At 42.0% G+C, this 26,127-nt stretch overlaps 1 protein-coding gene across 4 annotated transcripts in view; it reads left to right on the top strand.

The window, feature by feature from the left end:
- The window catches only part of ksr2 (kinase suppressor of ras 2), a 121,044-nt gene that overhangs the window by 49,853 nt on the left and 45,064 nt on the right, over window positions 1–26,127 (top strand). For all 4 annotated transcript variants that reach the window (XM_090191142.1, XM_090191144.1, XM_036936322.2 and 1 more), the window contains exon 6: window positions 15,314–15,486. In XM_090191142.1, coding sequence (XP_090047268.1) covers window positions 15,314–15,486 — 173 coding nt within the window. The remainder of the gene's footprint in view (window positions 1–15,313; window positions 15,487–26,127) is intronic.

Raw genomic sequence — 26,127 nt, 5'->3', positions numbered from 1 at the left:
TCACCAGACACCAGACAGCGACTACAATATCCTTATATGTCTTGAGGAAAAGTTTTGTGATCATGAGATGATACTTCATTGTGTACTTGCTGAGAGATTTGCCTCGCATCACAATTGTCTTTTACCACAAAGATAGAAATCACATGATGTAGATGTTCTTGGGAACAATGTGGCAGCTATTGCAGGTTTATTGGGAAATCTTCAGAGATTATTTTTCACAGAGAGAGAGAGAGGGGAGAGGAAGGAGAGACACACAGAGAGAGAGAGAGAGACATCAACCTAAACATCAGCGCCACAGGTAACTTCCACGAAGCTGTGAACGATCGGAGAGACAAGGCAAGAAGGGCATTCTATGCCATCAAAAGGGACATAAAATTCGACATACCAATTAGGATCTGGCAAAAAATACTTGAATCAGTTATAGAACACATTGCCCTTTATGGTTGTGAGGTCTGGGGTCCGCTCACTAACCAAGAATTCACAAAATGGGTCAAACACCAAACACAGGAATGACAAAACACTAAGGTCTTGTTAGTATATAATGTCTGTTTTCTGAGAGTACTGTAACTCATATAACCGAGAGTACTGTAACTCATATAACTGGGAGTACTGTAACTCATATAACCGAGAGTACTGTAACTCATATAACCGAGAGTACTGTAACTCATATAACTGAGTACTGTAACTCATATAACTGGGAGTACTGTAACTCATATAACTGAGTACTGTAACTCATATAACTGAGAGTACTGTAACTCATATACCTGAGTACTGTAACTCATATAACTGAGTACTGTAACTCATATAACTGGGAGTACTGTAACTCATATAACCGAGAGTACTGTAACTCATATAACCGAGAGTACTGTAACTCATATAACTGAGTACTGTAACTCATATAACTGGGAGTACTGTAACTCATATAACTGAGTACTGTAACTCATATAACTGAGAGTACTGTAACTCATATAACTGAGTACTGTAACTCATATAACTGAGTACTGTAACTCATATAACTGAGAGTACTGTAACTCATAACTGAGTACTGTAACTCATATAACTGAGAGTACTGTAACTCATATAACTGAGTACTGTAACTCATATAACCAAGAGTACTGTAACTCATATAACTGAGAGTAATGTAACTCATATAACAGAGTACTGTAACTCATATAACTGAGAGTACTGTAACTCATATAACTGAGTACTGTAACTCATATAACAGAGTACTGTAACTCATATAACAGAGTACTGTAACTCATATAACCAAAAGTACTGTAACTCATATAACTGAGAGTACTGTAACTCATATAACTGAGAGTACTGTAACTCATATAACTGAGAGTACTGTAACTCATATAACTGAGAGTACTGTAACTCATATAACAGAGTACTGTAACTCATATAACAGAGAGTACTGTAACTCATATAACTGAGAGTACTGTAACTCATATAACTGAGAGTACTGTAACTCATATAACTGAGAGTACTGTAACTCATATAACTGAGAGTACAGTAACTCATATAACTGAGAGTACTGTAACTCATATAACCGAGAGTGTAACTCATATAGAGATGCAGTAGAGAAGTCTTCTGTCATAGCAGAACATTGACTATAGATCAGTATGGGGAATGATGCCTCACCGTCAGTCTCCATATAACCTCTCTTCAACCTTTATTAAAGCAGCATGAAGGTGTCAGTGAAAGACTGATAATATACCCAAAAACAATTTGCATAAAAACAACAGGACTCTTCTTTCTCCATATGGGCCCGGTGAAAGCATCTGAATATTTATTGTTACTGATGTTAGTGAGACCTAGTCAAATACTTTATCTGGACTTTATTGAGTTTGCTTGACACAATGGAACCAATAAAATGTGTATATAATATATATATATACATACAGTATATACAGTATATATATATACAGTGCCTTCAGAAAGTATTATTTTTCTAAATTTTGTTGCGTTACAGATTTTGTGTCTCTGCCCTACACACATAGTACCCAATAATGTCTAAGTTTACACAATTAATTAAAAATTAAACGCTGAAATGTCTTGAGTCAAGAAGATTTCAACCAGTCACATAATAAGTTGCATGAACTCACTATGTGTGCAGTAATAGTGTTTAACATGATTTCTGAATGACTACCTCATCTCTGTACCCCACACATACAATTATCTGAGAGATCCTTCAGTCGAGATGTGAATTTCAAACACAGATTCAACCACAAAAACCAGGGAGGTTTTCCAATGCCTCACAAAGAAGGGCACCTATTGGTAGATGGGTAAAACAAAGCAGACATTCAATATCCTTTTGAGCACGGTGAAGTTATTAATTACACTTTTGGAAGGTATATCAATACACCCAGTCACTACAAAGATACAAGCGTCCTTCCTATCTCAGTTGCCTGAGAGGAAGGAAATCAGGGATTTTACCATGAGGCCAATGGTGACTAAAACTTTTACAGAGTTTAATGGCTGTGATAGGAGAAAACTGAGGATGGATCAACAACATTGCAGTTACTACACAATACTAACCTAAATGACAAAGTGAAAAGAAGGAAGCCTGTACAGAATAAAAATATTACAAAACATGCATCCTGTTTGCAATAAGGCACTAAAGTAAAACTGAAAAAAAGATTGGGTAAGAAATTAACTTTAATTCCTGAATACAAAGCATTATGTTTTGGGAAAATCCAACACAATGCATCAGTGAATACCACTCTTCATATTTTCAAGCATGGTTGTGCCTGCATCATGTTATGGGTATGCTCGTCATCGGCAAGTACTACAGAGTTTTTTTTCCAACACTCTACTCAGCAAATTGGATGCAGTCTATCACAGTGCCATCTGTTTTGTCACCAAAACCCCATATGCTACCCACCACTGCGACCTGTATGCTCTTGTTGGCTGGCCATCGCTTCATACTTGTCGCCAAACCCACTGGCTCAGGTCATCTACAAGTCTCTGCTAGGTAAAGCCCCGCCTTATCTCAGCTCACTGGTCACCATAGCAGCACCCACTCGTAGCACACGCTCCAGCAGGTATATCTCACTGGTCACCCCCAAAGCCAATTCCTCCTTTGGCCGCCTTTCCTTCCAGTTCTCTGCTGCCAATGACTGGAACAAACTGCAAAAATCACTGAAGCTGGAGACCCATATCTCCCTCACTAGCTTTAAGCACCAGCTGTCAGAGCAGCTCGCAGATCACTGCACCTGTACATAGCCCATCTGTAAATAGCCCATCCAACTATCTCATCCCCATACTGTATTTATTTATCTTGCTCCGTTGCAACCCAGTATCTCTACTTGCACATTAATCTTCTGCACATCTACCATTCCAGTGTCTAATTGCTATATTGTAATTACTTCGCCACCATGGCCTATTTATTGCCTTAACTCCCTTATCTTACCTCATTTGCACTCACTGTATATACAGTGGGGCAAAAAAGTATTTAGTCAGCCACCAATTGTGCAAGTTCTCCCACTTAAAAAGGTGAGAGAGGCCTGTAATTTTCATCATAGGTACACTTCAACTATGACAGACAAAAGGAGAAAAAAAATCCAGAAAATCACATTGTAGGATTTTTTATGAATTTATCTGCAAATTATGGTGGAACATAAGTATTTGGTCACCTACAAACAAGCAAGATTTCTGAATCTCACAGACCTGTAACTTCTTCTTTAAGAGGCTCCTCTGTCCTCCACTCATTACCTGTATTAATGGCACCTGTTTGAACTTGTTATCAGTATAAAAGACACCTGTCCACAACCTCAAACAGTCACACTCCAAACTCCACTATGGCCAAGACCAAAGAGCTGTCAAAGGACACCAGAAACAAAATTGTAGACCTGCACCAGGCTGGGAAGACTGAATTTGCAATAGGTAAGCAGCTTGGTTTGAAGAAATCAACTGTGGGAGCAATTATAAGGAAATGGAAGACATACAAGACCACTTACAATCTCCCTCGATCTGGGGCTCCACGCAAGATCTCACCCCATGGGGCCAAAATGATCACAAGAACGGTGAGCTAAAATCCCAGAACCACACGGGGGGTGAATGACCTGGTGAATGACCTGCAGAGAGCTGGGACCACAGTAACAAAGCCTACCATCAGTAACACACTACGCCGCCAGGGACTCAAATCCTGCAGTGCCAGACGCGTCCCCCTGCTTAAGCCAGTACATGTCCAGGCCCGTCTGAAGTTTGCTAGAGAGCATTTGGATGATCCAGAAGAAGATTGGGAGAATGTCATATGGTCAGATGAAACCAAAATGTAACTTTTTGGTAAAAACTCAACTCGTCGTGTTTGGAGGACAAAGAATGCTGAGTTGCATCCAAAGAACACCATACCTACTGTGAAGCATGGGGGTGGAAACATCATGCTTTGGGGCTGTTTTTCTGCAAAGGGACCAGGATGACTGATCCGTGTAAAGGAAAGAATGAATGGGGCCATGTATCGTGAGATTTTGAGTGAAAACCTCCTTCCATCAGCAAGGGCATTGATGATAAAATGTGGCTGGGTCTTTCAGCATGACAATGATCCCAAACACACCGCCCGGGCAACGAAGGAGTGGATTCGTAAGAAGCATTTCAAGGTCCTGGAGTGGCCTAGCCAATCTCCAGATCTCAACCCCATAGAAAATCTTTGGAGGGAGTTGAAAGTCCGTGTTGCCCAGCAACAGCCCCAAAACATCACTGCTCTAGAGGAGATCTGCATGGAGGAATGGGCCAAAATACCAGCAACAGTGTGTGAAAACCTTGTGAAGACTTACAGAAAACGTTTGACCTCTGTCATTGCCAACAAAGGGTATATAACAAAGTGTTGAGATAAACTTTTGTTTTTGACCAAATACTTTTTTTCCACCATAATTTGCAAATAAATTCATAGAAAATCCTACAATGTGATTTTCTGTATTTTTTTTTCTCATTTTGTCTGTCATAGTTGAAGTGTACAGGCCTCTCTCATCTTTTTAAGTGGGAGAACTTGCACAATTGGTGGCTGACTAAATATTTTTTTGCCCCACTGTAGATGTTTATTTTTTCTACTGTATTATTGACTCTATGTTTGTTTATTCCATGTTTAACTCTGTGTTGTTGTATGTGTCGAACTGCTGTGCTTTATCTTGGCCAGGTCGCAGTTGCAAATGATAACTTGTTCTCAACTAGCCTACCTGGTTAAATAAAGGTGAAATACATTTTTTATTTTTTAAATGTTATGACTTTTGTTATGACACTCCTGAACCTGTGACCAGAAACCAGCTGCAAGGGGGCAATACCATAAAGTAGATGATCCATCTCTTCACAGCAAATTCTGCATAGCTGACATGGTTGTATGCCCCATATACTGTATATATAACATTTTGTTGGTAGCAAGAATTTTGTAAAATAATTTTCATTTAAAAACTCAAATTGTTGAATCAGGTGCCATGGGATCGGAACGTCAAAGATGTCTTCTCAGCATTTGTGTAACCTGTTTGAAGTAGCTGTCATCAAATGGAACTGGTATTTTTTTTTATTTATGAAAATGTTGATGTTCTTTAAAAAATAAAAAATAAAAACATTTGGTCTTTAATATAGGGCAGACAAAGAAGTTCCTTACCTTCTCCACCTTCCACTTGCCTTCTCCATTTCTGTGGTAATGCTACAATCAATTGGTTATAAGTTTGTATTGAGCAAACATTCCCATATATTTTAGATAGCTGCATGTGTGACGTAACACCACCATTCATATTCATTATATAATTAATAAAAATAATGATTTTTATTTTTTTTATATGTTTTTTTTATCAATTAGTGTATTTGAGTGTAATTAACCAGAATTGTTTTTTATTTTCTTGAGGCTGAAATGTAAATTGTAATCGTTTGCTTGGTTGAGAAAGGGCGATGCTTTGAACTAGGTTTAATTTTAAATTAACTGAAAATAAGAGGTCGTAATCTGCATGAAGGTAAAAAGCGATTTTGTAATGAAGGATGAGCCTGCCTTAAAAATCGACTGGAGAACCATTTTGGGCTTAAGTATAACTTTTAGTGAGAGGTTCAATGCTTGAATATTTAATTATTTCAGCCCCCAAACTCATATTCATTATATAAATAGGCATGTTTAATTTTGTCTGGCTTACCATTCCAAATTCATTTGAATAATATTGCTCATATAATTATGAAACGAGTCATCTGGAGTAATCAGGGCCATAAGTAAGTACGTAAACTGTGATATGACTGATGAGTTAATCAGTGTGATTTTTCCATAAATAGACAGGTACCTCTCCATGGTTGCAAGATCTTGTTTATTTTGGCAAACTTTCTATTGAAATTAGTCTTGGTAAGTTATTTTATATCTTTAGGGATAATATAATTTTATAACTACAGGGTAATGTCATAATAATTTAGTCCAGAGAGGCGAGAGAAATGATCTAGATCGTCAATGAGACTACACCGTTATCCAGGACTTGTGAAAAACTTGTCTTCGGCATACGTTGGCACTTTTGTTTTTAGGCCGTGGATTTCCTAACCCTTGATCTTATTCTTGATCTGATCTTAAGAGAGAGCATTTCAATGGCCATAACAAATACATTTGGAGATAATGGACATCCTTGTTTATCCAATAGAATCATAAGTGCAAACCCTGCCTATCTTGTACTTCAGGCACGCTAGAGCAAACACTTAAAGTATTTGTTAGGGTTCAAATAGTATCTGAACCCAGCTCTGAGGTTGGTTAGTACAGAGGTATGCAGATGGAATCTCTGCAGTGCTTTTTAGGAGAAGGACACAATAGTTAATGAACCAACAGTACAGGCTGTAGTTCTTCAGTGGAAATGATTCCCGCAGGTTGTGATGATTCCAACGTAGAGATGGGAACCTGTGGAATAGTAATGACGTTCGCTTTTCACTTCCTTTCATTTGATTTATCCGCAAAGGATGTGTTTGTTTGAAGTGTTGCATTTCTCTCTGCGGTCTTACGGCGGATCAAATGAGGATTCCTTCAGTCCATATCAACGTAATTGGGGTGTGTGTGTGTGTGTGTGTGTGCTTGCATGTGTGTTCCTATTTGCTCTTCTGTGTAATGTCCACACCAGATAGTGGTGTTTCCCTGCTCCCTCCAGCAATCCTGATGTCTTGCCAAGAAAGGGAGTTGAGCCTTTAAAGAAAATCAAAGTGTTTTTAGGTTGCATCAGGTTTTCAGCTCTATAAACACAGTCACGACACTGGGCAATGGGATTCTGGTTCAACTAACTTTATACATTGTAGAATGTACAAATAACAAGGCTATGAACTTCAGACCCCGAACATCAATCTACAGTGACAGTGTGTGTGTCCCATTATTCATAATAACATAAAATATACTGTACCTTACTAGCGTGCAACTTAGAGTTTACTCATGCTAGTATGAAATCTATAACATGGATATTGCAACCCCCACATAGAATATGTTGACTCTCACCTCAAGGATTTCCCTGGCTGAAGGTATGATGGCATACTTACCAGTACTAGTGTGCTTATTGAGCTAGGTAGGGTACACTTAAGCCCTACTTAGTCCAAGGACCACTCATCATATGGAAAGGATCCATATAATGGATACTGGTGTTGACTCCCACAGTAGAGAATTCCCTTTCTGACAGTATGTTGAAATATGACAGTAGCCTTATGTTCCATGTCCCCCCCCCCCCAGGACTGAACAGACTGCCATGCTGCTGATTTCAGCAATCGTGGTATAATTATTCACACTCTAATGACATCTTACTTGACACCTGTCATCCTCCATCCTCTCAATTCAATTCAAGGGGCTTTATTGGCATGGGGAACATATGTTAACATTGTCAAAGCAAGTGAGGTAGATAATATACAAAGTGAAATAAACAATAATTATGAACAGTAAATATTACACTCACAGAAGTTCCAAAATAATAAAGACATTACAAATGTCATATTATGTTTATATATATACAGTGTTGTAACGATGTTAAAGTACAAAAGGGAAAATAAATAAGCATAAATATGGGTTGTATTTACAATGGTGTTTGTTCTTCACTGGTTGCCCTTTTCTCGTGGCAACAGGTCACAAATCTTGCTGCTGTGATGTTACACTGTGGAATTTCACCCAATAGATATGGGAGTTTATCAAAATTGGGTTTGTTTTTGAATTCTTTGTGGATCTGTGTAATCTGAGGGAAATATGTGTCTCTAATACGGTCATACATTGGGCAGGAGGTTAGGAAGTGCAGCTCAGTTTCCACCTCATTTTGTGGGCAGCGTGAACATAGCCTGTCTTCTCTTGAGTGCCATGTCTGCCTACGGCGGCCTTTCTCAATAGCAAGGCTATGCTCACTGAGTCTGTACATAGTCAAAGCTTTCCTTAAGTTTGTGTCAGGGACAGTAGTCAGGTATTCTGCCACTGTGTATTCTCTGTTTAGGGCCAACTAGCATTCTAGTTTGCTCTGTTTTTTTGTTAATTCTTTCCAATGTGTCAAGTAATTATCTTTTTTGTTTTCTCATGATTTGGTTGGGTCTAATTGTGCTGCTGTCCTATGGTTCTGTGGGGTCTCTTTGTGTTTGTGAACAGAGCCCCAGGACCACCTTGCTTAGGGGACTCTTCTCCAGGTTCATCTCTCTGTAGGTGATGGCTTTGTTATGGAAGGTTTGGGAATCGCTTCCTTTTAGGTGGTTGAAGAATTTAAAGGCTCTTTTCTGGATTTTGATAATTAGCGGGTATTGGCCAAATTCTGCTCTGCATGCAGTATTTGGTGTTTTAGGTTGTACACTGAGGATATTTTTGCAGAATTATGCATGCATAGTCTCAATTTGGTGTTTGTCCCATTTTGTGAATTCTTGGTTTGGTGAGCGGACCCCAGACCTCACAACCATAAAGGGCAATGGGTTCTATAACTGATTCAAGTATTTTTTGCCACATCCTAATTAGTATATCACATTTTATGTCCCATTTGATGGCATAGAATGCCCTTCTTGCCTTGTCTCTGTCTGTCTGTCTGTCTGTCTGTCCGGCCGTCTGTCTGTCTGTCTGTCTGTCCGTCCGTCTGTCTGTCTGTCTGTCTTTCTCTCTCACTCTCTCTCATTCTTTCTGTCCACACATAGGCAGAGATAAATGGGCCAAATGAGATTTTAATGCATAATGTGGTTTTAGCGTTATTGCCGACAAAGGCTTTAGTGAGAAAGTGATAACCTGCAGGCAGCTTCTTTATTGCAGAAGAGAGAGATTGCGACAATGTGTCAGAGGACCTTAAAAGGTCTAATTGTGTGACTGAGGATATGTCCTGCAGGCTTATACTAACTGACTGCAGTCTCACTCTGCCTGCCTGGGACACTGTGTCTCTGTCTGTCTGTTTCTCTATCTCTGCCTCCCTGGGACACTGTGTCTCTGTCTGTCTGTTTCTCTATCTCTGCCTCCCTGGGACACTGTGTCTCTGTCTGTCTGTTTCTCTATCTCTGCCTCCCTGGGACACTGTGTCTCTGTCTGTCTGTTTCTCTATCTCTGCCTCCCTGGGACACTGTGTCTCTGTCTGTCTGTTTCTGTTTATCTGCCTGCCTGGGACACTGTGTCTCTGTCTGTCTGTTTCTGTTTCTCTGCCTCCCTGGGACACTGTGTCTCTGTCTGTCTGTTTCTGTTTCTCTGCCTGCCTGGGACACTGTGTCTCTGTCTGTCTGTTTCTGTCTGTCTCTCTCTCTCTCTGTGTCTGTCACTGTTTCTCTGTCTGTCTGTCTGTCTGTCTGTCTGTCTGTCTGTCTGTCTGTCTGTCTGTCTGTCTGTCTGTCTGTCTGTCTGTCACTGTCTATCACTGTCTGTCTGTCTCTCTCTGTCTATCACTGTCTGCCTGTCTGTCTCTCTCTGTCTATCTCTGTCTGTCTGCCTCTGTATATCACTGTCTCACTCTCTCTGTGTCTATCACTGTTTCTCTATCTATGTCTGTCTGTCTGTCTGTCTGTCTGTCTGTCTGTCTGTCTGTCTGTCTGTCTGTCTGTCTGTCTGTCTGCCTCTGTATATCACTGTCTGTCTCTCGCTCTCTCTCTGTCTGTCTGTCTGTCTGTCTGTCTGTCTGTCTGTCTGTCTGTCTGTCTGTCTGTCTGTCTGTCTGTCTGTCTGTCTGTCTATCACTGTCTGTCTCTCTCTGTCTGTCTGCCTCTGTCTGCCTCATCTGTCTCTGTCTATCTCTGTCTGCCTCTGTCTGTCTCTTTCTGCCCCTGTCTGCCTCTGTCTTTTTCCGTCTGTCTCTGTCTGTCTTTGTCTGTCTCATTCTCAATTCAATTCAAACGACTTTATTGACATGGGAAACATATGTTTATATTGCCAAAGCAAGAGAAATTTGTCATTAACAAAAGTGAACTAAACAATAAAATTACAGTAAATATTACACTCACAAAAGTTCCAAAGGAATAGAGACATTTCAAATGTCATATTATGGCTATATAGAAGTGTTGTAACGATGTGAAAATAGTTAAAGTACATTTGGTTGGGTCTAACTGTGTTGCTTTCCTGGGGTTCTGTGGGGTCTGTTTGTGTTTGTGAACAGAGCCCCAGGACCAGCTTGTTTAGGGGACTCTTCTCCAGGTTCATCTTTCTGTAGTTGGTAACTTTGTTATCGAAGGTTTGGGAATCGCTTCCTTTTAGGTGGTTGTAGAATTTAACAGCTCTTTTCTGGATTTTGATAATTAGCGGGTATTGTCCTTATTCTGCTCTGCATGCAGTATTTGGTGTTTTACTTTGAACACTGAGGATATTTTTGCATTTTGCATTTTTTTCCCATTTTGTGAAATCTTGGTTGGTGAGTGGACCCCAGACCTCACAACCATAAAGGGCAATAGGTTCTATAACTGATTTCAAGTATTTTTTAGCCAGATCCTAATTGGTATGTCAAATTTTATGTTCATTTTGATGGCGTAGAAGGCCCTTCTTGCCTTGTCTCTCAGATTGTTCACAGCTCTGTGGAAGTTACCTGTGGCGCTGATGTTTAGGCTGAGCTATGTATTGTTTTTTGTGTGCTGTAAGTGGACGGTGTCAAGATGGAATTTGTATTTGTGGTCCTGGTGACTGGAATTTTTTGGAACACCATTATTTTTCGTCTTACTGAGATTTACTGCCAGGGCCCAGGTCTGGCAGAATCTGTTCAGAAGATCTAAGTGCTGCTGTAGGCCCTCCTTGGTTGGGGACAGAAGCACCAGATCATCAGCAAACAGCAGACATTTGACTTCAGATTCTAGTAGGGTGAAGCTGGGTGCTGCAGACTGTTCAAGTGCCCTCACCAATTCGTTGATATATGTGTTGAAGAGGGTGGTGCTCAGGCTGCATCCCTGTCTCACCCCACGGCCCTGTGGAAAGAAATGTATGTGTTTTTTTGCCAATTTTAGCCGCACATTTGTTGTTTGTGTAAATGGATTTTATAATGTTGTAGGTTTTTCCCCCAACACCACTTTTCATCAATTTGTATAGCAGACCCTCATGCCAAATTGAGTCAAAAGCTTTTTTGAAATCAACAAAGTATGAGAAAACTTTGCCTTTATTCTAGTTTGTTCGTGAATTAGTATGTTTAGGGTGAATAGGTGGTCTGTCGTATGGTAATTTGGTTAAAAAAAACATTTGACATTTGGTCAGTACATTGTTTTCACTGAGGAAATGTACGAGTCTTACTGTTAATGATATTGCAGAGGATTTTCCCAAGGTTACTGTTTACACATATCCCACGGAAGTTATTGGGGTCAAATTTGTCTCCACTTTTGTGGATTGGGGTGATCAGTCCTTGGTTCCAAATATTGGGGTAGATGACAGCGCTAAGGATGATGTTAAAGAGTTTTAGTATAGCCAATTGGAATTTGTGGTCTGTATATTTTATAATTTCATTTAGGACACCATCAACACCACATGCCTTTTTGGGTTGGAGGGTTTGTATTTTGTGCTGTAGTTCATTCAATGTAATTGGAGAATCCAGTGGGTTCTGATAGTCTTTAATAGCTGATTCTAAGATGTGTAATTGATCATGTATATGTTTTTGCTGTTTGTTCTTTGTTACAGAGCTAAAGGGATTGGAGAAGTGGTTTATTCACACATCTCCGTTTTGGATAGATAACTCTCTGTGTTGTTGTTTGTTTAGTGTGTTCTAATTTTCTCAGAAGTGGTTAGATTGTATGGATTCTTCAATTACATTGAGCTGGTTTCTGAAGTGTTCCTTCTTTTTCCCATAGTGTATTTCTGTATCATGTTAGTGATTTGCCATAGTGAAGGTGTACTGTAGGCTCAGGTTTTCTGGGTCTCTATGTTTTTGTTTGGACAGGTTTCTCAATTTCTTTGTTATGTTTTTGCATTCTTCATCAAATAGTTTGTCATTCTTGTTAACTTTCTTAGGTTGTCTGCTTGAAAATTTTAGATTTGATAGGGAAGGTTAAATATACTGTTTAGGTTTTCTACTGCCAAGTTTACACCTTCACTATTACAGTGGAACATTTTGTCCAGGAATTTGTCTGAAAGGGATTGAATTTGTTGTTGCCTAATTGTTTTTTGAATACACTACTTTTCTTCCATCTATAGTGTTTCTTAATATTATTCAGTTCCTTTGGCTTTGATGCCTCATGATTGAGTATGTCTCTGTTCAAGTAGACTGTGATTTTGCTGTGATCTGATAGGGGTGTCAGTGGGATGACTGTAAATGCTCTGAGAGACTCTGTGTTGAGGTCAGTGATAAAGTAGTCTACAGTACTACTACCAAGGGATGAGCTGTAGGTGTACCTACCGTAAGAGTCTCCTCGAAGCCTACCATTGACTATGCACAGACCCAGCGTGTGACAGAGCTGTAGATGTACCTACCGTAAGAGTCTCCTCGAAGCCTACCATTGACTATGCACAGACCCAGTGTGTGACAGAGCTATAGGTGTACCTACCGTAAGAGTCTCCTCGAAGCCTACCATTGTCTAAGCACAGACCCAGCGTGTGACAGAGCTGTAGATGTACCTACCGTAAGAGTCTCCTCGAAGCCTACCATTGACTATGCACAGACCCAGCGTGTGACAGAGTTGCAGGAGTTGTGACCTGTTTTTGTTGGTTGTTTTGTCATAGTTGTGTCTAGGGGGGCATATTTGGGAGGGAATGTTGTCACCTCCAGGTAGGTGTTTGTCCCCTTGTCCCCCTGTGTGCTGAGGGTGGCATTCACCACAGACTAGGACTATGCCCCAAGGCCTGGAAATGGTTGATCTTCCCCTCTAGGATGGAGAAGCTGCCATGGTTAAAGTATGGGAATTCTATTGGGGGGGATATAGGTAGCAAACATGAGGAGATAATTTCCTTATTAATTTCAAGCCAGATGTCAAATGTTTCTGTTCTAACTAATTGAATAGAAGGGATTAGTTCTAATCTATAACAAATTAGCATACCCCTTGAGTCCCTTCCCTGTTTCACACCTGGTAGTTTGATGGATGGGACTACCAGCTCTCTGTAACCTAGTGAGTAACCAGGGGTCCGTCTTCTCTATACCATGTTTCTTGTAAGATGTCAACGTCTGTATTTCTGATTTCTTTGATGAAGTCTTGGTTCCTGCTCTTTAGGCCAAATGCAGATGACCTCTGACCTTGTATATTCCAGGATGAGATAGTAAATGCTTTGTGTTCCATCGTGTCTAGTGTTGTTTTCTTGTGGCTCGGACCATTACGGTAGGTGTGAGCAGAGCATGTTGTGCATCAAATTACATACCACTTAGGTCGCAGGATGGACCTTGAGCGGGTGTATTAGTGGGGGTTGGGCCGGTGTAGAGGCAGGGTGCATGGGGGGGGGGAGCATAAGACTGATCTGGGGAGGCTTATATAGGGTGTGGCTAGGGTTTGTTTGGGGAGGCGTCGACTCTCTCAATTCAATTTAAATTAAATTAATTTATATTTTTCTCTCTCTCTCTCTCTCTCTCTCTCTCTCTCTCTCTCTCTCTCTCTCTCTCTGTCTCTCTCTGTGCACTCCACTCTGTCTCTTTCACTCTGTCTCTGTTTCTCTCTCTCTCTATCTCACACTCAGGCTTCAGGGAGAATGATGATATGACGTCTCAGGATATTTGACGTCTGAAGTGATTTGAGTTTGCCGTTTTCAAAGTAGAAAATGGGGGGGGGGGGACTAACCCTAGCCATGTTATACTGTATCTTTCAACAGTTTTATAACTGTAGTTGTATAAGAAGTTGTATTATAAGAGCTTTTTAACGTTTGGACCTACCCATTCAAGAGTTTTTCTTATTTTGTACTATTTTGTACAATTTTCTGCATTGTAGAATGTGGTAACAAAAACGTGTTAATCAAGTCAAAATGTGTTTTATATTTTAGATTCTTCAAAGTAGCCACCCTTTGCCTTGATGACAACACTGCAAATCCACCATTCCAGTGTTTTACTTGCTATATTGTATTTACTTCGCCACAATGGCCTTTTTTTCCAGTGTTTTACTTGCTATATTGTATTTACTTCGCCACATTGCCTTTACCTCCCTTATCTCACCTCATTTGCTCACATCATAAATAGACATATTTTTCTACTGTATTATTGACTGTATGTTTGTTTTACTCCATGTGTAACTCTGTGTTGTTGTATGTGTCGAACTGCTACCTGGTTAAATAAAGGTGAAATAAATAAATACAAATTTCATCCCAAACCATCTCAACCTGGTTGAGGTCGGGTGATTGTGGAGGCCAGGTCATCTGATGCAGCAACTCCATCACCATCCTTATTGGTCAAATAGCCCTTACACAACCTGGAGGTGTGTTTTGGGTCATTGTCCTGTTGAAAAACAAATGATAGTCCCAAACCAGATGGGATGGCGTATCACTGCAGAATGCTGTGGTAGCCATGTTGGTTAAGTGTGCCTTGAATTCTAAATAAATCACTGACAGTGTCTCCAGCAAAGCACCATCACACCTCCTCCTCCATGCTTCACGGTGGGAACCACAAATGCAGAGATCATCCGTTCACCTACTCTGTGTCTCACAAAGACATGGCGATTGGAACCAAAAATCTCACATTTGGATTCATCAGACCAAAGGACAGATTTACACCGGTCTAATGTCCATTGGCCCAAGCAAGTCTCTTCTTATTGGTGTATTTTAGTTGTAGTTTCTTTGCAGCAATTCGACCATGAAGCCCTGTCTCCTCTGAACAGTTGATGTTGAGATGTGTCTTTTACTTGAACTCTGTGTATAATCGAAGAATAAAGCTTTAGAACTGTAGTTTAGAACAGTTTAATTACATATTAACTGTTTCTCTGCGCGTAAGAGCTTTAGAATTGTATAATATCAGTTTATAACTGTTTAATAAGATTAATTTTGTATTTCTGTGTGTCTCAGAGTGAAGCAGAAGAAGTCCAAGCCTCAGCACCTGAAGATCAACAGTAGTATGGGGAGCTGTGAGAACCTGCCTACCCAGCGTTCACCCCTACACTCCTCTGACCATCGCTCCCTCCGTTCCTTTTTCTTCCCCACCTTCATGCCCTCCACTCCCCCCGTCTACTCCGATGCAAGTAAGTACCCTTTTTATAACACTAAGCCTTATAGTACTCGTTAGTCTAGGAGTGTTCAATTCTATCCGAAAATGGCCGATGTGGGTGCAGGAGTAACTCACCTGATTCAACTAATTAAATCTTGATTGAAGATTGTCATTGCTTGGCTAGTTGAATCAGGGGTGTTATCTAGTGTGCAGTGGTTTAAAGTACTTAAGTAAAAATACTTGAAAGTACTACTTAAGACGTTTTTTTGTGTATCTGTACTCCTAACTTTACTATGTATATTTTTGACAACTTTTACTTTTACTTCACTACAGTCCTAAAGAAAAGTATATACTTTTAACTCCATACATTTTCCCTGACACCCACAAAAGTACTCTTTACATTTTGAATGCTTAGCAGGACAGGAAAATGAACAAATTCACACACTTATCAAAAGAACATCCCTGGTCATCCCTACTGCCCCTGATCTGGCGGACTCACTAAACACACATGCTTCGTTTGTAAATGATGTCTGAGTATTGGAGTGCGCCCCTGGCTATCCATAAAATTAAAATAAACAGGAAAATGATGCCTTCTGATTTATACTTTTACTTTTGATACTTAAGAATATATTAGTGATTACATTTACTTTTGATACTTAAGTACATTTCAAATCAAATACTTTTAGAGTTTTACTCAAGTAGTATTTTACTGGGTGACTTTTACTTTTTCTTGAGTCATTTTCTATGAAGGTATCTTTACTTTTACTCGAGTATGACAATTGGGTACTTTCTTCATCACTACTAGTGTGTTACATGATTGTTGATTGTCCACTGTCTGTCTACAGGTCTTTCTCTAGTAATTACTATATGGGAGCATCACGTTTTAGGGAAGAACCAGATGCAGACAGTGTCGAAGTAACAAGATTGTATTACTAGAACAGGGGGCAGGCAAAATGACAGGTTAAGGGTAGGCAGAGGTCAGTAATCCAGATCAGAGTCCATAAGGTACAGAACGACAGGCTCAGGGTCAGGGCAGGCAGAGGTCAGTAATCCAGATCAGAGTCCATAAGGTACAGAACAACAGGATCAGGGTCAGGGCAGGCAGAGGTCAGTAATCCAGATCAGAGTCCATAAGGTACAGAACGACAGGCTCAGGGTCAGGGCAGGCAGAGGTCAGTAATCCAGATCAGAGTCCATAAGGTACAGAACGACAGGCTCAGGGTCAGGGCAGGCAGAGGTCAGTAATCCAGATCAGAGTCTATATAAGGTACAGAAATACAGGCTCAGGGTCAGGGCAGATAGAGGTCAGTAATTGAGATCAGAGTCCATAAGGTACAGAACGACAGGCAGTCTCGGGGTCAGGGCAGGCAGAGGTCAATAATCCAGGTTGGTGTGACAAGGTACAGAACGGCAGAACGGCAGGCAGATTGGTGAAAACTGGGAAAACTAGAAAACAGGAACTAGAAAGAGACAGGAGCAAGGGAAAAAATGCTGGTAGGCTTGACAAACAAAACAAACTGGCAACAGACAAACAGAGAACACAGGTATAAATACAGTGGGGATAATGGGGAAGATGGGCGACACCTGGAGGGGTGTGGAGACAAGCAAGCACAAAGACAGGTGAAACAGATCAGGGAGTTTAGGGAGTTTAGCCATACTTAAACACATAACAAGCATAACAATCGGTCCTGAACGAGAGCGCGAGACGGGGACGATGTGAGGAGACTGAGAATGAACGAAGGAGGCAGGGACAGGGATGTCAGGAAATGAAATATGGCCGTCGCTAGGGGATCTGAATGGGTCTAGACTCTGACTAATAGTCCTTAATTCATTGTTTGGGGTTTTAGGCTTGGTTTCTGTATAGCACTTTGTGACATCGGCTGATGTAAAAAAAAGGCTTTATAAATACATTTGATTGATTGTCAGGTATTACCATGGAAGTCTGGATTTACGTTGTGGACTCGAGGGTATACGAGAAGAAGCAGGAAGTTGTTCTTTACACATCCGTACACAGACTCCTACATAGGCTATACATACACAAAACAAAGATAATGCATTATGGTTATCGCTCAAGATGAGGTGTCTACTTCAATTCATCTCCCGCAACATAAAATGGGATGAATGACATGCCTGTTTGTGTATTTTTGTAGGGAGTGAAAGAGGGAGAGAAAAGGGGGAGAGAGAGAGAGTCAGACAAACAGGGAGAGAGTTTAGGATAGAGAGAGAAAGAATGAGAGAGCAGGAGAGAGAAGGAGTCAGATAGACGGACAGAGAGAGAGAGTTTAGGATAGAGAGAGAAAGAACGAGAGAGCAGGAGAGAGATAGAGAGAGAGTCAGACAGACGGACAGAGAGAGAGTTTAGGATAGAGAGAGATAGAATGAGAGAGCAGGAGAGAGAGAGAGAGAGAGAGAGAGAGTCAGACAGACAGACAGACAGAGAGTTTAGGATAGAGAGAGATAGAACGAGAGAGCAGGAGAGACAGAGAGAGAGTCAGACAGACGGACAGACAGAGAGTTTAGGATAGAGATAGATAGAACGAGAGAGCAGGAGAGAGAGAGAGAGAGAGAGTCAGACAGACGGACAGACAGAGAGTTTAGGATAGAGAGAGATAGAACGAGAGAGCAGGAGAGAGAGAGAGAGAGAGAGAGAGAGTCAGACAGACGGACAGACAGAGAGTTTAGGATAGAGAGAGATAGAACGAGAGAGCAGGAGAGAGAGAGAGAGAGAGAGAGAGAGAGTCAGACAGACGGACAGACAGAGAGTTTAGGATAGAGAGAGATAGAACGAGAGTGCAGGAGAAAGGGAGAGTCAGACGGACAGACAGACAGACAGACAGAGAGTTTAGGATAGAGAGAGATAGAACGAGAGAGCAGGAGAAAGGGAGAGTCAGACAGACAGACAGAGAGTTTAGGATAGAGAGAGATAGAACGAGAGCGCAGGAGAAAGGGAGAGTCAGACGGACAGACAGACAGACAGAGAGTTTAGGATAGAGAGAGATAGAACGAGAGCGCAGGAGAAAGGGAGAGTCAGACAGACAGACAGACAGAGAGTTTAGGTTAGAGAGAGATAGAACGTGACAGTGATGATAGTTATCCCTGCTGCATGATGGAATATGATAAGCTTCTTGTTAAGTCATGTTTAATACGACACCAGTTGCTAAAAGTCAAGTGCTCCTGGTAATCCAATATCTCCCTCAGTAATTACTGTCTTTGTAATTGAATGTAGTTTAAATGTCACGTAAGTACAAATAAGTATAATTATTGTCTCTTGTTCTTTATGTCAGTGTTAGGGGCTCGAGCCTCTAGATATTCAGGACTATAAACTAAGTGTGTTTAATTGGACACTGTGTTAACAACCCTCCAGGCAAGCTTCAATGCCATACAACTCTCCTTCCGTGGCCTCCAATTGCTCTTAAATACAAGTAAAACTAAATGCATGCTCTTCAACCGATCGCTACCTGTACCTACCCGCCTGTCCAACATTACTACTCTGGACGGCTCTGACTTAGAATACGTGGACAACTACAAATACTTAGGTGTCTGGTTAGACTGTAAACTCTCCTTCCAGACCCATATCAAACATCTCCAATCCAAAGTTAAATCTAGAATTGGCTTCCTATTTTGCAACAAAGCATCCTTCACTCATGCTGCCAAACATACCCTTGTAAAACTGACCATCCTACCAATCCTCGACTTTGGCGATGTCATTTACAAAATAGACTCCAATACCCTACTCAACAAATTGGATGCAGTCTATCACAGTGCAATCCGTTTTGTTACCAAAGCCCCATATACTACCCACCATTGCGACTTGTACGCTCTCGTTGGTTGGCCCTCGCTTCATACTCGTCGCCAAACCCACTGGCTCCATGTCATCTACAAGACCCTGCTAGGTAAAGTCCCCCCTCTCAGCTCGCTGGTCACCATTGCATCTCCCACCTGTAGCACACGCTCCAGCAGGTATATCTCTCTAGTCACTCCCAAAACCAATTCTTTCTTTGGCCGCCTCTCCTTCCAGTTCTCTGCTGCCAATGACTGGAACGAACTACAAAAATCTCTGAAACTGGAAACACTTATCTCCCTCACTAGCTTTAAGCACCAACTGTCAGAGCAGCTCACATATTACTGCACCTGTACATAGCCCACCTATAATTTAGCCCAAACAACTACCTCTTTCCCTACTGTATTTAATTTATTTATTTATTTTGCTCCTTTGCACCCCATTATTTTTATTTCTACTTTGCACATTCTCCCATTGCAAATCTACCATTCCAGTGTTTTACTTGCTATATTGTATTTACTTTGCCACCATGGCCTTTTTTTGCCTTTACCTCCCTTATCTCACCTCATTTGCTCACATCGTATATAGACTTGTTTATACTGTATTATTGACTGTATGTTTGTTTTACTCCATGTGTAACTCTGTGTCGTTGTATGTGTCGAACTGCTTTGCTTTATCTTGGCCAGGTCGCAGTTGTAAATGAGAACTTGTTCTCAACTAGCCTACCTGGTTAAATAAAGGTGAAATAAAATAAATAAAATAAATAATTCCAGTGTTTGAGGGCCACTGAGGGTTCAGCTTTTTCTTGCCGTCAGTGACTAGACTACTGATGTGTCTATTCTCTGTCCAGTGAGACTAATTGACCAAGTGATTACCAGGGATAAGATAGAACGAAAGAGGTTGACTTTAACATCAGATCTAGAATCAAATAACCTTACCTATATCTGACCCAGAACCAGAGGTTAAGGTCAAAGTCCACCCACTCCAGAACAACTGACATGGCACTCTACCCACTAGAACAACTGACATGGCCTGGCACTCCACCCACTAGAACAACTGACATGGCCTGGCCCTCCACCCACTACAACAACTGACATGGCCTGGCCTTCCACCCACTAGAACAACTGACATGTATTGGCCCTCCACCCACTAGAACAACTGACATGGCCTGGCAATCCACCCACTAGAACAACTGACATGGCCTGGCCCTCCACCCACTAGAACAACTGACATGGCCTGGCCCTCCACCCACTAGAACAACTGACATGGCCTGGCACTCCACCCACTAGAACAACTGACATGGCCTGGCCCTCCACCCACTAGAACAACCGATATGGCCTGGCCCTCCACCCACTAGAACAACCAACATGGCCTGGCCCTCCACTCATTATCTTCCTGTGGCTCTGACAAAGACATTAGAGATTAAGACAATTGCCTATCTAAGGCAGTTATTCATAGTAAGTGGCGGCATCCCTATTGCTTTTATCTGTCTGCTTAGCCTCCCCCTGGGGTCCCAGTGCGGCTCATAGCAGCACAGAGCCACGGAGCAGGCCTGGTGGGTGTTGTCAGTCCGTTAATGGGTCTGCTTGGGGTCCGGAAGGAAAGATAGATATCCAGAATGCTGCCGCAGTTTTATTGAGCACGCTGTGCCGTAAAGTATCTGCTTGGGATCTGCTCAGCACAGCTCATCTGTAAAAGCCCCTTCTGGCACTACAATAACCAAGCAACTGGCTCTGATATCTGTATCAACGAGCAAGGACCCCATGAGGACCCATGAGGACCCCTTGATACAAAAATTAGAACCATGTTTCAGGGCGGCTGTATTTTGTGTCTCGTCATGAATCTTAGAGATTTGAGGTTTCTTTTAGTTTGTCTGATTGAAGTGGTGCCTGCAGGGAGACAGGTTTTGTGTGTCTAGTTGGGAGGCTGCTCCAACCACACCAACACCTGCTGGGCCTAGAGAGCCTGCAGCCAGGTAAACACAGACACCTCAAGGCTCATTTTAACACTGCTGCCAGAAGAACACAGACACCACCGAGCTCAATTTAACACTGCTGCCAGGTAAACACAGACACCACCAAGCTCAATTTAACACTGCTGCCAGGTAAACACAGACACCACCAGGCTACTTTTACTGCTGCCAGCTAAATACAGACACCGTCAGGCTCATTTTACCACTGCCAGCTAAACACAGACACCACCTGGCTCATTTTACCACTGCCAGCTAAACACAGACACCACCAAGCTAATTTTACCACTGCTGTCTGGTAAACACAGACACCACCACCCTCTTTTCACCGCTGCTGCCAAGTAAACACAGACACCACCAGGATCATTTTTACCATCGCTACCAGCTAAACACACCAGGCTCATTTTACCACCTCTTCCAGCTAAACACAGACACCACCAGGCTCATTTTTCCACCACTTCCAGCTAAACACAGACACCACCAGGCTCATTTTCCCACCACTTCCAGCTAAACACAGACACCACCAGGCTCATTTTTCCACCACTTCCAGCTAAACTCAGACACCACCAGGCTCATTTTTCCACCACTTCCAGCTAAACACAGACACCACCAGGATCATTTTACCACCTCTGCCAGGTAAACAAAACACAGCCTTTATAATTTGACCATCACTTCTAATGAACACTTCTGCTCCCCACATAAACAGTATAATGACTAGGACAGACATTCACTGCCTGAGGTAGTTCTGGTCCAGATCTGTTTGTGTTGTTTTACGTCATTTAGTAGACATACTCTATTCCAGAGCAATTAGAGTTTAGTGACTTGCTCAAGGGCACATTGACAGATGTCTCACCTTGTCAGCTCAGGGATTCAAACCAGCGACCTTTCGATTTTAACGCTTTTAACCACAGGGCTACCTGCCATATGAGTTGGGAAGACAGCACAAACAGATCTGGGACCAGGTCTGAGGGGCTTTGGCCCATTTGTAGAAGATAATATGTATTTTCTAACGTGTTGTTTTTAATGACCATCACCATGATGTCTACAACAGGAAATTCTAGGGCACTTGGTGATAGGTGAGAAGAGGCAGGGGTGTTCTCCTCGTCAAAGATGACATCAAAACAATATTCTGTAGAAAAGGTCATACCCACGCGTTGAATGGTTGTCATGGAAACAGTGCTGGCAACAAGGCTCTTTGTCTCCAGTCGAACGGAGGAGTTTGTTTCACACCGTGGAAATTACAGTTACATTTCACCACTGCTCTTTGCCAACTTCTGCTACTTAGAATACACATGGGGTAGTTGTATTAAAGAAAAATAAACTCATATCATTATTCAAACTTGTTATTGTGTTTCAAATCATCCAGCCTCGTCTTTTAACTCTTTTTCCATTTACCTTTATTTAACTAGGCAAGTCAGTTAACCAGGCAAGTCAGTTAACCAGGCAAGTCAGTTAACCAGGCAAGTCAGTTAACCAGGCAAGTCAGTTAACCAGGCAAGTCAGTTAACCAGGCAAGTCAGTTAACCAGGCAAGTCAGTTAACCAGGCAAGTCAGTTAACCTGGCAAGTCAGTTAACCAGGCAAGTCAGTTAAGAACAATTTCTTATTTTCAATTATGACAGCCCAGGAACAGTGTGTTAACTGCCTGTTCAGAGGCAGAACGACAGATTTGTACCTTGTCAGCTCGGGGGTTTGAACTTTCGGTTACTAGTCCAACGCTCTAACCACTAGGCTACCCTGCCACCCCAGTTGGTTTCCACGCATAAGGATACCACTGCTGTAGATGCCTGTGATCAGAAAGGCAGACATGTTTTTTCTACTTTATGGTGTAATATCCTCCATGTCTATGTATCCTCTCTCTCTCCCTGTTGTTTGGCTGTTTGTCATCTTATTAGATTATGACATGAGTGGGGAGGGGGATGGGGGGTGGAGGGGTAAGGAGGCTGTGAGTCTATCCAAATTAAAGAGAAAGAATGGGGGACACTGTTGTCTGGCGCCTTTGGGTTACTCTGACATCCGTCTGTGTGTGTGTGTGTCTGTGTGTGTGCACGTGTGCACGTGTGTGTTGGCTTGAGAGGCACACATGTGCAAAGACTCATCAAGTCAGGCCCAAAGATGTCAACCCCATGCGATGTTGCGGTTACGAGGCTGTTAGTGTAAACAGACTAAACAATAATCAGATGATGTCACTTCCCCTTCTCTATCAGATTATCAGGCTGACTGAGTGTAATTTAGCGACGTATTGGACTGTGAACCAGAGACACAGAGACACAGAGTTTGTGTGTGCAACAGAAACTCGGAAATGCAGTGTTTCTGGACCTACGTTAATCAGTCCTATCATCAATCATTCATATCCACTTCAGTGGCGTGCTGTCACACAGTAAACTCCAACATGGCTGCTATAGAATGTTGTAGTGTCATGTTAATGGGGCTCCAACATGGCTGCTATAGAATGTTGTAGTGTCATGTTAATAAGGCTCCAACATGGCTGCTATAGAATGTTGTAGTGTCATGTTAGTGAGGCTCCAACATGGCTGCTATAGAATGTTGTAGTGTCATGTTAATGTGGCTCCAACAGGGCTGCTATAGAATGTTGTAGTGTCATGTTAATAGGGCTCCAACATGGCTGCTATAGAATGTTGTAGTGTCATGTTAATGAGGCTCCAACATGGCTGCTATAGAATGTTGTAGTGTCATGTTAATGAGGCTCCAACAGGGCTGCTATAGAATGTTGTAGTGTCATGTTAATAGGGCTCCAACATGGCTGCTATAGAATGTTGTAGTGTCATGTTAATGGGGCTCCAAATATGGCTGCTGTAGAATGTTGTAGTGTCATGTTAATTAGCTCCAACATGGCTGCTATAGAATGTTGTAGTGTCCTGTACATGCATCATAATGCTCATTCTAGACATTCACTTTTGTGGTATTTTCTTAATACCCTATGTGATTTTATTGGGGATCTGACATGATCCAGCTCTCTGAACACATGGCTCTGTTAACGACAGGTCAGGTCAGGGTCATATTATTGAAAGTGAAACAGAATGGAGAATAGATTTGCACAGAACATTTTCACACATGCACACACACACACGCACGCATGCACACACACAGACATGCACACAGACACACACACGCATGCACACGCACGCACGCACGCCCACACACACACACACACACACACACACACACACACACACACACACACACACACACACACACACACAGGCTGGGTCAGAAACAGTGTATACATTAAGAGTAGGTTCACCCTTCAACTGCTTAGTGTAAAAAACTAAATCTCATGTTTGGTAAACATGGACTATGTGAACAGAATTACTAAATCTCTTTCAGTGTTAAGGCGAGTAGGGCTCAGGCTGGAAATATCAAACATGAAAAACACAATTCTACACACTAGGGACGCGTTACTGTTACTAGCCAACCTTAAGAACTGTTACACAGTGATGAAGTAGGTCCAAAAAGATTACTTCATTTTTCCAAATGTTCAAATTATTTTATCTTGACAGGGAATACCTATGTGAGAATGCTGTTCATCGACTACAGCTCAGGATTTAACTTGTGTCTCGACCCCGCCCTGTGCAACTGGGTACTGGACTTCCTGACGGGCCGCCCCCAGGTGGTGAGGGTAGGTAACAACATCTCCACCCCGCTGATCCTCAACACTGGGGCCCAACAAGGGTGCGTTCTGAGCCCTCTCCTGTACTCCCCCCGTTCACCCACGACTGCGTGGCCATGCACGCCTCCAACTCAATCATCAAGTTTGCGGACGACACTACAGTGGTAGGCTTGATTACCAACAACGACGAGACGGCCTACAGGGAGGAGGTGAGGGCCCTCGGAGTGTGGTGTCAGGAAAATAACCTCACACTCAACGTCAACAAAACAAAGGAGATGATTGTGGACTTCAGGAAACAGCAGAGGGAGCACCCCCCTATCCACATCAATGGGACAGTAGTGGAGAGGGTAGTAAGTTTTAAGTTCCTCGGCGTACACATCACAGACAAACTGAATTGGTCCACCCACACAGACAGCATCGTGAAGAAGGCGCAGCAGCGCCTCTTCAACCTCAGGAGGCTGAAGAAATTTGGCTTGTCACCAAAAGCACTCACAAACTTCTACAGATGCACAATCGAGAGCATCCTGTCGGGCTGTATCACCGCCTGGTACGGCAACTGCTCCACCCACAACCGTAAGGCTCTCCAGAGGGTAGTGAGGTCTGCACAACGCATCACCGGGGCAAACTACCTGTCCTCCAGGACACCTACACCACCCGATGTCACAGGAAGGCCATAAAGATCATCAAGGACAACAACCACCCGAGCCACTGCCTATTCACCCCGCTATCATCCAGAAGGCGAGGTCAGTACAGGTGCATCAAAGCTGGGACCGAGAGACTGAAAAACAGCTTCTATCACAAGGCCATCAGACTGTTAAACAGCCACCACTAACATTGAGTGGCTGCTGCCAACACACTGACTCAACTCCAGCCACTTTAATAATGGGAATAGATGGGAATTGATGTAAAATATATCACTAGCCACTTTAAACAATGCTACTTAATATAATGTTTACATACCCTACATTATTCATCTCATATGTATATGTATATACTGTACTCTATATCATCTACTGCATCTTTATGTAATACATGTATCACTAGCCACTTTAAACTATGCCACTTTGTTTACATACCCTACATTATTCATCTCATATGTATATGTATATACTGTACTCGATACCATCTACTGCATCTTGCCTATGCCGTTCTGTACCATCACTCATTCATATCTTTATGTACATATTCTTTATCCCTTTACACTTGTGTGTATAAGGTAGTAGTTTTGGAATTGTTAGGTTAGATTACTCGTTGGTTATTACTGCATTGTCGGAACTAGAAGCACAAGCATTTCG

The sequence above is a fragment of the Oncorhynchus mykiss genome, chromosome 11 (genome assembly GCF_057628025.1).
Source record: "Oncorhynchus mykiss isolate SJ-2025 chromosome 11, ASM5762802v1, whole genome shotgun sequence".
NCBI lineage: Eukaryota > Metazoa > Chordata > Actinopteri > Salmoniformes > Salmonidae > Oncorhynchus > Oncorhynchus mykiss.
This window is presented reverse-complemented; position numbering and strand designations above follow the sequence as displayed.